Here is a 17,441-nt window from a genome sequence, read left to right on the forward strand (position 1 = left end):
TGAGCACGGTACTATTGCGCGGGACCTATTTAAATCTGCCGCCAACTCCGTCCCGCCAAAACTTACACGGCGAGCGCGCGCGACTACAGTAGCGCCGCGCCGCGTCCACGACGGCAAACGAACGAAAGCTATGCAGCTCGCCCTCTCGCGTTTGGGCCGGCTCCGCGAGTGCCACGCTTATTGTGTGCTCCAACGGAAATGTGAAATTTGGTGACTTTTTGGAAATGTTTTGTGTGTGAGGCCTCCACAGTACTTTGCTTGAAGTTAGTGACTCAAGTGAACCACCGAAGACACCGGGCGAAGCCCTAACTACCGGCCGGCGGCGGCGTCCTACAGAGTACCTACCAGCAGCGCGGCGGCAGACAAGGTACCTGTTCGATTGTTTCCGTGTTTTGTTGATTGTGTTGTGCCTGGACGACACTGGGGAACTCATATTCGGATAAGCTATCGAAGTAGTTAACATAATCATTTCGAATATTTGTCCTAATTGTTATCGTAACTTAACGCTCCCCCCAAAATAATTACGAGTAGATCTAAGAAAGCTGAAATTGACATTGAAACTTTTTGAAAATGGGTAAAATTTAAATCTTTATGACATTTTAGATAGTTTTCGGGATTTATCTGTGTAGATATCAAGCTGATTAACCAGCTTGCTTAATTTGACCGATTAGTGCCATTTAGGTAAAAACTCTTTAACTCCTGAGTTAAACTTCGCCTAGTTTGGCTGACATTTATTTGCAACTTTTGTTATAGGTGACCCAAAATATTGTAGTGCTTAATCATCATACTCTGACAATATAAACGTTATCATTTTAAAATTGTAATTAGTAATCATTTTTCTGCCATCGCTACTTTCGCGGCGACCAACTGTTGAATTGCAAGAGGGCATTTGCGCCGCACTGTAGGACGAAACGTCTCTGTCGTCCAATTATTTTATATTCATTACTTTCCCGTAAGATTCCCTTAGAACCACACGTCCACCTACACACCCTAACATCGACCTTATACCCCCAACATAAAGACGTAGTATCAGACTTAAAATCAAATCGAAACCCGCCTTTTTCCTGTAAAGGGTTCGACGTTACAAAGTCAAGAAGCGAGGAACGTATTGACATTAAATTAGTCCTATTAGTATAGCAATTTGTTAGAAAGGATATCTTTAAAAATGCTGCTCAATGTTTATTTAAATCTAACAGAGTGGTTTCTTTTTAAACTCAGTCAGTGAAATGTTGAATGTTGTACTTTTCTTCCAATTAAGTATTAGAATTATTCCGTTACTTTAGCGTAATCATTTTGATCCAATTACAGAGAAAGGATTGCTATGGTCTAGATAACTCAAATCTCTAAATTGAGCGTTTTAAATAAATTAATAGAATAAGGATAATTTTCAATTCGGTATTTTTTTAAATTAATTTGAACAGGTTTTAACGCGGATAGGCCTGTTCCTATTTGCCCAACGTTTAAAATTAATTAACTGTTATGATACTTTCATTGGTAGATTTTAACTCTAAATAGTGCCTACCTACATACTTAAGTGTGAATGCAAAACAATTGCTACTTTTAATAATAATTGTAAATTAATTCCTACTTCTGAAGGAATGTACATTTTTATGGAACTTATTGTGTACCATTCCCAAGGGACACAAAATGTGCTCCCTGGATTGTTGGCTTCAATCTATCTGGCTGGTAATGAAACTTCTTTTCCGTATTTTAATCAAGTTATAGACTCCTTTGTATCGATAAATTAGTATTTTCTTACGATAAGCTTCTTTGTGTCGATAAATCTAGTGTTTTATAGCCAGGTGGAAAGTTACAAAGCAACGTGCGAACTATTTTAATAACCAAGTAGGTATCTCCATATTTATACTCGATATCAGGTGCGATTGCGATCAAATACCTGCCTTGTTCTGCATAAAAAAATTGTTCCTATTGTAGGGATGGCGCTAGAGAAGTGGTATGATATACAGGGTGACTTTGCAAGGTCCTGTCATACAGTTGTTATAAGTTCATTCAGCTTATGATGGTGATTTAGACAGTTGAAACATTTCGTTTCATGAATCCAACTTCCCAAGAATAAAAAAATTGAGGTGTAAACATCAATCGCTTTTTTGTGCTTTCATCCTTCCAAAATATGAATTAATTATATTTCTCAATTAACCTAAATAAGAATTTCAAATACTTATTACTTAGTTTATTATTTATTAAAATTTGTAAAAAAAATTACATGAATTGCATAAGTTAATCGGAACTTTTGCTCATAGGAATGGACATGAACAATCGCACCCAATCAATATCGGTATGGTGGTCATCTCACCATCGAATCACAAATTATTCTCTCAGGCAGGTCAAAGGTCAGTCAGTACGTGTGCGTTTGCCTTGTATGGCCGGTCGCATAAAAATGAATTTCTATTGTGTCTCGATTGTGGGCTTGAAGAGTCCTTCTAAATCGTCAAAAATGTCTTTAAATTAATGGGTTATCTTAAAATCTTAATCTTCTATCATAAGCCCTTCGCCATCGTCGTCTCACTCGCCAGCCGACACGTCGCTGCTTATAAACACGGTTTGTTTGTCAACCGCGGTTCGCAGAAGCGCACAATCGCCGGCGGCTGCGCACGCGACGAAGGAAATTGCGGGCATTGCGCACACATCCGATAGTCTGTTGTTTGTTGTTGTTTTTTATTTGGGTGGGCTCTTTTTCTTTTTGATACCTTAGATTCTTGACTTAGATGCAGTATTTGAAAGAATGTCGGCCGTTTGGTGTAGTGGTTTCGATAGGTACGGACTACTATGCCGAGAGGTCCCGGGTTCGATTTCCCACAGGGCAGAAATTTAAATGATGAATTTCAATTTCTGTGATGGGTCTGGGTGTTACTATGTATAATTTGTATGTATTTACAAAAAAAGTATTTAAGTATGTTTATATCCGTTGTCTAGTACCCATAGTACAAGCTTTGCTTAGTTTGGGACTAGAAGCGTAGTGTAAAATGTCCAAAGATATTTAATTACATCCGATAGTTTGTTGTTTTGTGTGACGTTTTTATTTGGATGTGTCTTTTTGATGAACCTTGATGGTTTAAAAAGAGCTACATTCGATAGTCGGTTGTTTGTTGTGGCGTTTTTTATTTGGGTGTGCCTTTTCTCTTTGATACCATAGATTGTTGACTTACGCCCGTATTCGCAAACATTACTACGAGGTCTCACAGTGGGCGTGGACGCACAGGGTGACACACGAACCAATCACAGAACTCTATTCAACGCTGTGCGTTAGATTTGCTGCTTTACTCGTTTGTGAATACGGGCGTATGATGCAGTCTTTGAAAGAATTATATTTTGAGTCTGTTGTTTTTTGTGACGTTTAAAAAGAGCTACATTCGATAGTCGGTTGTTTGTTGTCACGTTTTTATTTAGGTGGGCTTCTTTTTATTTTTGATACCATAGATAGATTGTTGACTTACGGCCGTATTCACAAACATTACTACGAGGTCTCACAGTGGGCGTGGACGCACAGGGTGACACACGAATCACAGAACTCTATTCAACGCTGTGCGTTAGATTTGTTGCTTCACTTAAGCAAGCATCGTTTGTGAATACGGGCGTATGATGCAGTCTTTGAAAGAATTATATTATTATCCGATAGTGCGTTGTTTTTTGTGACGTTTTTATTTGGGTGGGCTTCTTTTTCTTTTTGATACCATAGATTGTTGACTATTGACGTGATTTAGTCAATGGTTTAGCGCAGTGGTTCCCAAAGTTGTCTGGGCTACGACTCATCTAATACAAGTTCCCAAACTCGGGGCCCACCTAATAGGAAATTTCGCCCGCTGCCCAGCGGTTAGATCATAGTCATAGTCATAGTCATATATGTTTATTGCATCATGTTGGTACATTTGGGTCTTAAATATTAATACAGAGTCCCGAAACATGGCCATGTAAGGGCATTGCAACGTTATAGGTACATTCAATATTAAAATCTAAATTATCAAAATAACAATATTACAGACAATTGCTTAGGTATATTTATTTATTTATCTAGAGTTGAGATCAAAGAATTCTTTTAACGTGTAGAAACATTTACTTAGTAGCCATTCTTTTAATTTTTTACAAAACAAATTATCTTTTTCAATGCCTTTTATTTCCTTAGGTATCATGTTATATATTTTTATCGACATATGATAGGTTCCTGAGCTAACTAGATGTAATTTAGTAAAAGGTGGAAGATCGGTAGGGTGGTGTGTCGTTCTACAGGCAGGGCCCACTCAATGTTCGCTCTCGACCCACCACTGGGTCGCGACCCATAGTTTGGGAAACCCTGGCTTAGCGGTCTTTGAAAGAACTAAATCCGACAGTCAGTTGTTTTTTGTGACGTTATTTAGGTGGACATTAATTTTTAATCACTCAATCGGTTTAGATAACGTTTAGGTCGCGGGAAGAGCCTGGATGAGGGCAGCGCAGGACCGTTCATTGTGGAAAACCTTGGGGGAGGCCTTTGTCCAGCAGTGGACGTCATTTGGCTGAAACGACGACGACGACGGTTTAGATAAGGCGAAATTCAGGTGCTGCTTATGAGAGAGCAAGCATACCCAGGAGCAAAAGTAGCCCAATATTTTTTGAAGGTTTTGGAGTTGTAGGAGATTATCTTATTTGTTGCTTTTTTCTGTGGCTGGAGCTAGTATAGTATATATCTATGTTCCTGCTGTTAATAAGGTACTTGATACAAATAAGGCCTACGTTCTAATAAGGCCTATACATCAGAAAACACAGATAAATAAATCCAACCGGGATAATACTTCAAGAACACGTACTCATATGCCCTACAACCCGGTAGAATGCAAGAGCGTCCCGATCCACGATCCCAGCATCAATTGGCACGCGTTCTTCTAAGGTGGTGGGTGATTTCGTGCTCTCTTATAAAAATCTGGCGATTTCATCTTAAATTTTCGGCAAAATGACGCTGTTTTAGATTAAGCTTTTCGTTGTAATCGTGTCTAAATATTTCTTACTAGCTAATAATTACCTTCATTTGTACCACTGGCTATAGAGGCATTATTTGTAAATTTTTAAAGACAACAAGAGCGAGATATCTAATAAAGCCTAGGCCTTATTTCAGCATGGTAGGCCATATTAGATACTTATGTCAACACCTGATTACGGAAAAAATCATTAAGAGCGTTTACGCCGTTTGGCGCAAAAACAGTACTTTTTCAACCCGTTACAATTATTTTAACCAGTTATATTACAAATATGTTATAGGCATAAATAATTAGACAATTTCGTCGTCTAAATAGTTAATTGAGAAAATATTTCGATTAGTATAGTATTTAAGAATTCTATCAAGATAAGTCCACACAGGTTTTCAAATTTCCACTTTAGCGTCAGTTTACAAGCTAAAATTTTTATAAAAATACTGTGAAAACGATATAACAAACATTTATATCCTTTAGAATAGGTCCTTAGGCAAATAGTTAATTGAGAAAATTCTTAGATTTAAGCATTTTACAATAAGAAATCACAAATTCAAAGAACGCGAAATACCCAAAAATCAAAGTGATTTTTACACCATTATTCTTCTTTAATTCAACATAAAAATAGCTTAATATAATAAAATAACATCTTCTTGAAAATATTTACTTTGAAACGATATACAGTGTGTCCGGGCATGTAGTGATCAAACTTTAAGGGCGTAATATATGGACAATTTTATCGTTGAAAATACTTCAAATTTGGGGCTTGACCCATTTCTCGCAAAATTACAAGGATTTAAGTTTTGAATTTTAAGTTTTCACCTCTTACTTCAAAAACAAATGATAGCGTGGGTAGCTTAACACTTATAAGCAAAAATTTTATATCATGCGATAGCCAATAAAATTATCTATTTGCAGAAGTAGAAAACAGATACAAGTTTCATACATTTTAAGGGAGTAAGAATGGATTTAATTAGAAAAAAACATGACTTTTTTCACTTCTTTTTCAGTTATTTTCCAACACAAGAAAAACCAGGTCGTTAAGGTATGTATTATTTGCATTGTATTATTAGTATTTGAGCTATTCTACAAAACGAATGTAAATTTATTAGTCTACGTCTATTAGTTTCGACGTAATTGTTGAACAAAGATACCCCTTCCCAGCGGTTTCCATAGTAATCGGAATAGGTTGTGTGATTCTTTCAGGCAGTGCATTTTCGCATGTCGCGTGCGCTATGAAAACCGCTGGGAAGGGGTATCTTTGTTCAACAATTACGTCGAAACTAATAGACGAAGACTAATAAATTTACGTTCGTTTTGTAGAATAGCTCAAATACTAAATTAGGGAATGCAGAATCGGTTCTGGTTTGAGGAACCGGGTTTTTCGGGTCTGATGGTCATAAGAACCGGGAGACCCGGTTTTTTCGGTTCTTTCGGTTCCAAAAAAACAATATTTTGATTATGTTTTTTTTATTGAATTAACACTTCTTTGAATAGACTAGGAATAATCAACAAACATGATTTACAATATTTTTCTATTCTTACTAAATTCTACTCCCAAAAATAAAAAAAAAGTAAAATAATTAGTTTTCAATTGAGGTACCACAATCAGTCTTTTTCATCCAACTTATCGATATATTTGACTATTTATACAGGGTGGAAACATTAAGTGATCTCACTCGATTATTTCTAAACTATACAAGATATTGAAAAACTGGTTATTGATCCTGAAAGTTTTTAATGAGCTCTTCCAAACGGTACCAATAATAGGTTACAGAATAAACTGGATCTATCTGAAAATTCAATGTTTCCAGCTTCCATACTAAATGTATGCCAGACACACAATAATATTAGAAGTGTAATTTTTTTATTTAATAATAAACTCTTAAAATAAGCTCGTAAATTGTATTCTTATTTAAAATTATTCATGGAAAACATTGGTTTTAGGTTTTACTTGCTATAATATTGTCAAGAGATGAGTGTCATGACTGTGGTAGTACTAAATGTATGGAAGAAGGAAATATTGAATTTTTGGATAGATCCAGTTTATTCTGTAACCTATTATTGATACTATTGGATAGAGCTTGTGAAGCACTTTTAGAATCAGTAATCAGTTTTACGATATCATGTGTAGTTTTTAAAATAATGTGACTTTACCAAATGTATGGAAGAAGGAAACATTGAATTTTCGGATAGATCCAGTTTATTCTGTAACCTATTATTAATACTGTTTGATAGAGCTCATGAAGCACTTTCAGAATCAGTAACTAGTTTATTGATATCTTGTATAGTTTAGATATAATCGAGTGAGATCACTTATCGTTTCCACCCTGTATATTGACTGTCAGATGCAAAGCAAATAAAGGAGAAGGAGTGTTGGAGTGTGCCAACTCTCACACAAAAATATCATCATCATTTAATTTTAAACCATAGGATAGGACGTCCACTGCTGAACATAAACCTCCCCCAATGCTTTCCATGTTGATCGATTGGTAGCGGCCTGCGTCCAGCGCTTCCCTGCTACCTTTATGATGTCGTCGGTCCACCTTGTGGGTGGACGTTCCACGCTGCGTTTTCGGGTACGCGGCCTCCATTCCAGGACCTTCCTGCCCCATCGGCCGTCAGTTCTGCGTCCGCGTCGGGCTATGTCCGCTGAATCCGCTGACATAGAAATGAGGAGATAGAAAGTAGCGACTTTAGTTCATTTACGGATCTCCTCATTTCTGATTCGATCTCGTAAAGAAACACCAAGCATAGCCCTCTCCATAGCACGCTGTGCAACTTTGAGCTTCTGTATAAGGCCTATAGTGAGAGGCCACGTTTCCGAGCCTTAAGTCATCACTGGTAACACACATTGGTTGTAGACTTTCGTCCTCAGGCACTGAGGTATTTTGGATGAAAAGATTTTGCGTAGTTTCCCGAAGGCTGCCTAGCCGAGTTGGATTCGACGATTGACTCCCTTTTCGAAATTGGACCTACCTAGCTGGATCGTCAACAATCTCGAGGATTGAGCTCCCAACCGAAACTGGGTAGGGCGCAACATGGACATTGGACATAAGCTTTGTTTTGTCCATATTCATCCTCAGGCCTACCTGTTAGGAAACTCGATTAAGGTCTTTGAGCATTGTGCCTCTTGGCACAATCAAGATCTTACAACGATTCTGCCATGACCACAATCAGTATCGTGGGCAAACCGAAGGTGAGTGATGTACTCGCCATTAATGTTTATGCCGAATCCTTTCCATTCAAGGAGTTTGAAAGCGTCTTCCAATGCAGTGGTGAACAGTTTAGGAGATATAACATCTCCCTGCCTAACGCCTCACTGCAGAGGAATCGTCCTCGTGCTCTGCTCCTGTACTCGGACCGACATGGTGGCGTTTTTGTAAAAGCACTTCAGTACCTCGATATACCGATAGTCAATACGGCACCGCTGAAGAGACTGTAAGCACTGCCCAAGACCCGAACGAATTGAAGACCTTCTCATAGTCTACGAACGCCAAGCATAGTGGCAAGTTATACTCGTCAATCTTCTGTATAACCTGTCGCAGCGTAAGCGCAAACAAAAATATGCCAGTGATTTAAAAAAATTGTAAGAAAAATGCTTAAAATATTTACATATCTCATAAAAAAAACAAAATACAAAACCAATAAGTAGGTAATCTTTATTAGTAGCTAATCTGATATCTTTAGGTTCTCTATACGTTCGCAATGTTCTTGTTACGACTCATGCCTAATACCTATAACAGATTTTTAGATAACTATGCAAAACCCGAAAGTACCGAAAGAACCGGGTTTTGAATTTTTAAAACCCGGTTCTTAAGCTGTCGAAAAAACCCGGGTTTTCCCGGTTCTTTCGGTTCCGGGATTACCCGGGTACAAACCCTAATACTAATAATACAATGCAAATAAAACATACTTTAACGACCTGGTTTTTCTTGTGTTGGAAAATAACTGAAAAAGAAGTGAAAAAAGTCATGTATTTTTCTAATTAAATCCATTCTTACTCCCATAAAATGTATGAAACTTGAGTCTGTTTTCTACTTCTACTAATAGATAATTTTATTGGCTATCGCATGATATAAAATATTTGCTTATTAATGTTAAGCTACCCACGCTTTCACTTGTTTTTGAAGGAAGAGGTGAAAACTAAAAATTAAAAACTTAAATCCTTGTAATTTTGCGATAAATGGGTCAAGCCCCAAATTTGAAGTATTTTTATCGATAAAATTGTCCCTAGATTTCGCCCTTAAAGTTTGATCACTACATGCCCGGACACACTGTATAATTCATTGTTATTGTTTTGCTATAAACATTTGAAAACTATTAAAAAACGCCGCGCGCGAATCATTTCCAATGATGCCCCTTGAAACGCCGCGCTTCGCGTAAACGCTCTTAAACTAAATGAGTCAAAGAGTAACTAAAAATTTATTTAATAAGAATTTTACTAACAGCACAGAAAAGAAAAAGAAAATAGAGACGAAAAAAATTACTAAACCTGTAAAAAAAAGAAACAAAATACAAAACCAATTAAAAATAAGAAAAAAAGCCGTATATAATTCTAAAGGAAAGGAGAATAAAAGCTGGTATTATCATGCCATTTTTCGAAGACAATGTAGCAGATATGCTACCATAAAGGACTGCTTTTGGTGGTATCACGAAGATTGTGTAGGAATTCGTAAAGATGATTTAGAAGCCTTTTTATGCCCTGGTTCTAACAAAAATTGAGATCTCATTTTGTTTACAAAAATTCAAGACTAAATGATGTCCCTAAACTGATTTATTTAAAAGGTTTTATGTGTAGGCCTTATTCGAACACGGTGTTTTAATAAGCCCTATACAAAAAAATAATATTGTTTGTTTTTGATATTTTTTTTTGATAATTTAAGTAAGGAATCATTACTTTGTTACTATGAATATTTAATTTTATGTATAATTTATGTATTATTCTTAATAAGTGGAATATAAGTTTATCTAGAGATATACAGTATATTTCTGTTTACTTTGTATGTAAAATTTTGATAACGCAAACAAATCGACGTGTTTAATGTTATAAGACCGCATTTTGTTTAATACAACCTCAATTTTAAGGTCTACAGGCATTTGAATCATAAAGGCCTTATTCCATGTAGGTGATTTATTAAAGCCAAAATCAGTGGTTTCGTAATTTGCTTATTTTGAATAGATTTAGTTAAAAATTGTGTTGTTTTTTGTAATATTGCTAAAATTAAAGGATGGAAGAAGTTAATTAACCTTGTTTTTGTTGACTGGCGTTAATATTTATTGAAATATAAGCATTTAAAGTTAGGTAGGCCTTATTTGTATCAAGTACCTTACTGACAAAATCGTTCATGCTTCCTAACTATCTGTCCCAAAGAACCCCTTAATTAAAATTTACATATTTACACATCACTCCCTAATATCGGTATCTGAATACCATAACTCTATACAAGTTTCTCCCAAGAACAATTTGCATGATATTGAGGGTTCCCATAATTCACTCAGAAAACTTAAAACCATCCAGGGTTCTTTTAATATTACTAGTTACCTTAAAAACGGTTTGTACTTACGTAAAGTGTATATTTAGATGACGAACACCTGCTCTCGATCAGCAAATTGAACGAAAACACACTTACACCGAGTGGACGATCCGACCCTCGAAACTATTCCTTAAAAGGGCCTCCATAATTAAGTAAATATATCTTGTCCTTTAGGGCTTTATTAGAACTGCTGTCTGAAGTTTAAATACTGACTAAAATAGCCTTCTTCAGTTTATATCTCATTCTTTATTTAACTCCAAACAACTGTAAAATGTTAATATGATAAATGATTTTATCCCAATGTAATCAAGGCATAATTTTATACAGGGTATTAGGTAAATGGGTATATGAGCCGACACTAGCCCATGTTCACATGGGCATATAAATGGTATGGTGAAGTCAGAAAATTGACATCTATTATTAAATTGATAAATTTTATAAAATTTATTTTGTATGAAAATTAAAAAAAAATGATGATATCAAATTTCTGACTTCACCCTGTATTGTTACTAACCACGAAAATCCGATTCAATAATATGTATACATACTGTTGATACTATAAAAGTAATATTTATTTTGGTAACTAAATGATTATTACATTACGAGTAATATTAAATCTAAACTTTACAAATTGAGAGCATCTTGAATTTTCAAAACAAACCTGTTTAAAAAATATTAAAAGTGTTGTGTGGGTCTTTAATTAGCTAGCTGAGCTCGTAACTATGTTAGTGAGGAAACTTGGTAGTGGAGCGTTTAAAGTAATGAATAAACATTGGAAGTTATGACTTAAATGTAGTAAATAGTCACTAACTTTATATAATTACTGCAGTAAATACACCAAAATTAAAAACCCTAAAAGTACTGCTCCAACGTCCGAATCACAAGTTTCGTAGCACCGTTTCCGTAGCAAAATCCGTAGCATTCACATCGAGCAGCCGTAGTCACTATCCGTAGTAAGTCGTAGCGCCCCTCACTCTTTCGTAGTCTCGTAACGGGTGTTGTAGCATGCAATCAAAATCAACCTGAATGTCTCCAACTTCCTCATTGGCCCTAGAGCAATTCCAAGTATACCATCAATAAAAGCCTAATTAGAGTCATCAAACCTCTCAGTCATTCAATTAGAGCCATTAGAACTTCATAACTATGAGTTGTTTTCTGTGTGTAAGCTGAGGACACGTGTCCCCAGCTGACACATCTGTATCTTCGTAAATATTTATGCTACGATAATGTATTATACCTCAAAAATTACAGTCGAATCCAAATAGTAGGCTTTCCACTTTTCAAGACTTTAGCTCAAATACTGTTAAAACCACGATCAAAAAACTATGTGCGAGCTGGAGTACCGTGTCTCCAGCTTACACATCTGTATCTTTGTAAATATTTAAGCTACATCAATGTTTTATATCTCATAAATTAAAGTCGAATAAAAAAACCCGACTTCAAATCTTTCAAAGCTTTATCTCGAACCGTTTTCGAACTACGAACCGATATGTATGTGTAAGCTGGTGACACGTAACACACGGTGGATTATTAAAACCGTATAAGTTAGAGTTGCGTTTTAAAGATCAAATAATTCGTTATAATTAAAGTACACACGAGACATAATTTCAAATCTCTAGGCCTCTTAGTTTCAGAATTAAAAGCCAAAAACTATTTTCCCGCCAAATAATTCAAATAATGTGGGTCGACTGCGACGTTGCCGTTCCGTGCGTCCACTAGAGCAGTCGAATTTGAACCTAAAAACTAGTAGCGTTTGAATCATTTTTATTTGTAGTTTAAATCATTTAATTTCGATTATAAGAATTTTAGACTAGGAGCCGGCTGATTTGTGTATTGAGTACCTAATAACCTATATTTTATTAATAAATAATAATAAATAATGGTTGAGTCCCGGGAAAGGACGTAGGATAGATTTTATCCCGGTTTTTGAAATATGATAAAGATTTTCATCATCATCATAAATCATCTGAAAATTATAAATAACTTGAAAAAATCGAGTATTCGGGTAGCCCTAGTGATACTCTACCTCTGGGCTTCGGCTTGACAGTACTTTTTGGGAAACCTTGTATAGTTCCAAAATACTGAACTGTCCTATCGATGACATTGACAGTGGGGCGCCACCGTCAATACCGGATCGCTGGTTCCGACTTAGGGACTACACATCAAACAGAGAATGGGCAGCAGCGCTCTCTGAAAAACATCAATCTTTTAAACTGCGATCTCCAACCCGCCTGCCTAGCGTGGAGATTATGGCAAAACCCTCCACTATAGTGGAGGAGGCTCATAGTCCAGCAGTGAACTGTAAAGGGCTGTTGATGATGATGGTTCCGATTTTTGCCATGTTGGAAACCATATAGTTGAACGATGGTAGCGCCCCCCTGTCATTGAGTTTGGTGGGACAGTTCAGCGTGGGTCATCTATATATGTCGTTATGTTCGCTTATTCTTGTAGTTAATTTTTTTTATTTGATTCTTCAACAGAAGAAGAAGAATTCAATGAGGGTTTTCGCGATTGAAAAATCCGCCAGATGGCAATAAGTAGACGCGAGGTCCAAATGCTGCGTTATTGGTGGATTTTGACTATTTTTGACATATCTGTCAATGTCATGTCAAAAATCCGAAAGCGAAAACCCTCATTGTCAACTGTGTTTGTCATAGAGCAAAATCTGTTTGTAACCATAGAGCAAAATATAGTTGTTGCCCATTTTTGCCACTTGACGTAGCAGAATCGTGGGACTTCACGGTATTTAAATAAAAATTAAAGTGGTTGCGTTTAGAAACGCCACAAATATTTGAGCCTTTGGAAACAAGTTCGTTACTTGTATATTAAAATATAATTTTGTTTTACCTAGCTTTTTCTTATTAATAAAATATAGGTTATTAGGTACTCAAACACAAATCAGCCGGCTCCTAGTCTAAAATTCTTATAATCGAAATTAAATGATTTAAACTACAAATAAAAATGATTCAAACGCTACTAGTTTTTAGGTTCAAATTCGACTGCTCTAGTGGACGCACGGAACGGCAACGTCGCAGTCGACCCACAATATTTGAATTATTTGGCGGGAAAATAGTTTTTGGCTTTTAATTCTGAAACTAAGAGGCCTAGAGATTTGAAATTATGTCTCGTGTGTACTTTAATTATAAAGAATTATTTGATCTTTAAAACGCAACTCTAACTTATACGGTTTTAATAATCCACCGTGTGTTACGTGTCACCAGCTTACACATACATATCGGTTCGTAGTTCGAAAACGGTTCGAGATAAAGCTTTGAAAGATTTGAAGTCGGGTTTTTTTATTCGACTTTAATTTATGAGATATAAAACATTGATGTAGCTTAAATATTTACAAAGATACAGATGTGTAAGCTGGAGACACGGTACTCCAGCTCGCACATAGTTTTTTGATCGTGGTTTTAACAGTATTTGAGCTAAAGTCTTGAAAAGTGGAAAGCCTACTATTTGGATTCGACTGTAATTTTTGAGGTATAATACATTATCGTAGCATAAATATTTACGAAGATACAGATGTGTCAGCTGGGGACACGTGTCCTCAGCTTACACACAGAAAACAACTCATAGTTATGAAGTTCTAATGGCTCTAATTGAATGACTGAGAGGTTTGATGACTCTAATTAGGCTTTTATTGATGGTATACTTGGAATTGCTCTAGGGCCAATGAGGAAGTTGGAGACATTCAGGTTCAAAATCAATGCAAATATGTACTACCTAATATTATAAATGCGAAAGTTTGGATGTCTGGATGGATGTTTGTTACTCTTTCACGCAAAAACTACTGAACGGATTTTGATGTAACTTTACAGTATTATTGTTTATAACCCAGAATAACATATAGGCTATAATTTATGACAATCTGTGACAAAATAAATTTTACGCGGGTGAAGCCGCGGGCAAAAAAAGTCTATAAAATAAATAATTAATTGTTTATTTGTTATTTCTTGTGGTCATTTTGTTGGCGTGTGGTTATAAATTGATAGTGAGCTGGCATTTCAGCATACGAGCTTAGAATGAAATGATCAAAGATAAAAAATACGAGTTCTTAGGTATTTACCGGGCAAATTTTTTAAACAAAAAATATGTTTTGCGTTTCCAATAAATGAAATAGTAGTTTCAGATGAAAGACCGTGCCTCGTGGCTCGGAAATATTATCGTAGCGGCTACTTATCTCGGAAGGTCCACGGATTATCCATTGTAACTGCTATATTAAACCGCCATGCTGCCAATCTGTGTGTTTTATGAGAATCTCTACATCATGTCGAATATTTGTAAAGTTTGCTATGACTTCATACTTATTTTTACATGCTTTTAAAGTTTCAATATTACTGACGGGATTGTTACCATCTCTCCCGCAAGTTTTCCTCAGTTACTCCGTGACCATGGCGCTTAAAACAGTGCCGAAATATCTGAAACTCAAAATTAAGGTACATGGTAGCAATCCCGTCAGTAATAATAAAAACTTGCATTGGATTGTCGTGGAAGAGTTGCCTGATAGAGGAAACAATTTATATTTAAAGTGTTTATTTTTATTTTTATATCATTTTGAACAAACACAGGACCTGATTTTACATCGATAGCCTTTAAAAATTACTAAGATTTATTCTTAGGACTATCGTGAGTTTACTTCATTACATTCTTATCTTTTACTAGCGGCCGCCCGCGACTTCGTACGCGTGGAACCCGTTTTACCCCCTTAGGGGTTGAATTTGGCAAAATCGCGTCTTAGTGAGCACCTACGTTCTAAAAAGAACCCCTATGCTTTGAGACTCCTAGCAGTTGTAGTTTCTGAGATTTCGTGATGAATGAGTCAGTGACCTTTCGCTTTTATACATATAAATAGATAGAAGATTAATTTTTAATTTTTGCGTTAAAGGAATTTATTACAAATCGCTTTCTCCGACTAAAATACAATACGAGTTTACAAATGAATCGTTTAAAATTGTCCCGACATATTTTGTCAGGTATCGGAACGCAAGAAATTTTAATGAAATCGCTAACAGTTCAATAGTTTATTGGTATTTCTAAGAGAAAATCTTGATTTCTTGAGATAGTTCATTTTAGGTGCGTGATTGAATTAAATTACTAATGTCTCTATTCATTCCGTTGATCTGTGACGTCTATTTCTACCGCTAAACCATTTTTTGGTGTTTTAATAGAATAAACGATGATTTAGAGTAGGCGCACACCGTTGATTTTTCGTCGGCCGATAGTTTAGTCGGGCAGTTGATCAGTATGGGCATGTATGGGAGTGCGCACACTACGCCGATTCGATTTGGCCGATTCTTCATACAAATTAAAATCGGTCAGAAATATCGGCCAACTAAAACTCAACGGTGTGCGGCTACTCTTAGGTATGTAGGTACCTATTGATTGAACATGGAAAAATGTGTCTCTAGTTATACTAAATGAAACTACGTATGTTATGAATTGTTTACAAAAGATACTGGTTTTTCCAAATGTTTAGAAATGCCTTCTGAAAACTATGTGTATTACAGTACCTATTTGTTGTCCCAAATTGGGCCAATAATATTTTTAATCTCATAAATAAATAATCGCAACTCACTATTATTTTTTAGAAATTACTTGAATGATACACTGACCACGACGTACAGGCACGTTTTACAGATACACCAGCCATATAGCTGTGATACAATACCACGATTAAAACTTATGACCTGTGTGTAACTGATACTGACATAACATACTCGATGTATGTCGCCGCTGCGATTCTGATGCTAATTTTATATGTTTTGTTACAGTTCGACCCTGGTCATCAGCATGGTAAGTGTTCTTTAAGTTATTGCCAGTCGTATTTAGGTGGTATAGCAAATACGTGGGTGGGCACAGAACTATAGTGTTAGCTGAACGTCAAGTCGAGGTGATCCGAACGTCAGCAATTTAACTAAACAATTTTATTAATAAAAAATTCTACCTCAGTTGCTGCACAGTTGCTACGAACTAGAAAAATACCCACTTAGGTTGCAAGTAATTGATTAATTCTTTTATTTCATTTATATTAATCATTAAATGTACCTATCTATTCATGTGTATGTCTGTGTTCTAATCGCAATTTTAGCTCAATTAGAGCTTAGTTACTCGTACATAAAGGCTGGGTTGCACTATTTTACTTTGACTTTAACAAACGTCAAATATTTGCCAAACACCATCCTCCACTCCAAAAACACCGGTTATCGTTATAGTTACGGTCAAAGTTAGGTGGTGAAACCACAGCCTTAGAGCTTTATAGCTTTGTATTGTATCAAGTAATAAGTATGATATTTTTTGTTTTAAATTATGTTTCAGGACTTCGCATCGTGTCGCAAATAAAAATGCATTTTTTTTAATCTCTAATGAATTTTTTAGAAATTCAAGTTCTGCTCCGACGGCGATTGCCCTTTCTGGGCTCTGGCAGGGTTGCACGCTTTGAGCAGCCTCCCTGCCCCACTCTTCAGGACCTTGGTGCAGCAAGTCATGGAGGAGGACCAGCCTGTGAGTCTTACATGTAACAGAGCAAGCTAAACACTGTGCAACACACAATGTGGACCTCATAAAGGTAGCGCGAAGGCGCTGGATGCAGACCGCCATCAACCGACCAATCTGGGAATCTTTGGGGGAGACCTATTTTCAGCAGTTGACGTCTTAAGGCTGAAAATGATGTTGATGATGATGATAAAACACTGTGCAACATACGTACCTAATAGGGTGGAGTTTGCAGTACAGTATTTGTTGTGAAATCGCACTTGTATTTCATTAATAGGGATGATGACTGGGTAATGAAATCGAAATTCTATTTAGTCCGTCAGACAGATTTAAAAAAATTTTGGACATGTATTTTTTTTTTTTATAATCGAATAATTATTACAGAATTATGTTGAGTTGAAATGTCGCGTGACGTCACTTTTGAGTAAAAAATCTACTCAATCGT

The 17,441-nt window shown here is 36.1% G+C and overlaps 1 protein-coding gene across 2 annotated transcripts in view; it reads left to right on the forward strand.

Moving 5' to 3' along the window:
- Positions 1-17,441, forward strand: part of LOC135081452 (putative peptidyl-prolyl cis-trans isomerase dodo) — a 73,922-nt gene that overhangs the window by 12,863 nt on the left and 43,618 nt on the right. Inside the window, exons 2-3 of one of the 2 annotated variants that reach the window (XM_063976146.1) lie at positions 16,276-16,297; positions 16,880-17,005. The exons of the other annotated variant lie outside the window; for it this stretch is intronic. Coding sequence (XP_063832216.1) covers positions 16,295-16,297; positions 16,880-17,005 — 129 coding nt within the window. The 5' untranslated portion in view covers positions 16,276-16,294. The remainder of the gene's footprint in view (positions 1-16,275; positions 16,298-16,879; positions 17,006-17,441) is intronic. 2 annotated transcript variants of the gene reach the window in all.

The sequence above is a fragment of the Ostrinia nubilalis genome, chromosome 20 (assembly GCF_963855985.1).
Source record: "Ostrinia nubilalis chromosome 20, ilOstNubi1.1, whole genome shotgun sequence".
Classification (NCBI taxonomy): Eukaryota; Metazoa; Arthropoda; class Insecta; order Lepidoptera; family Crambidae; genus Ostrinia; species Ostrinia nubilalis.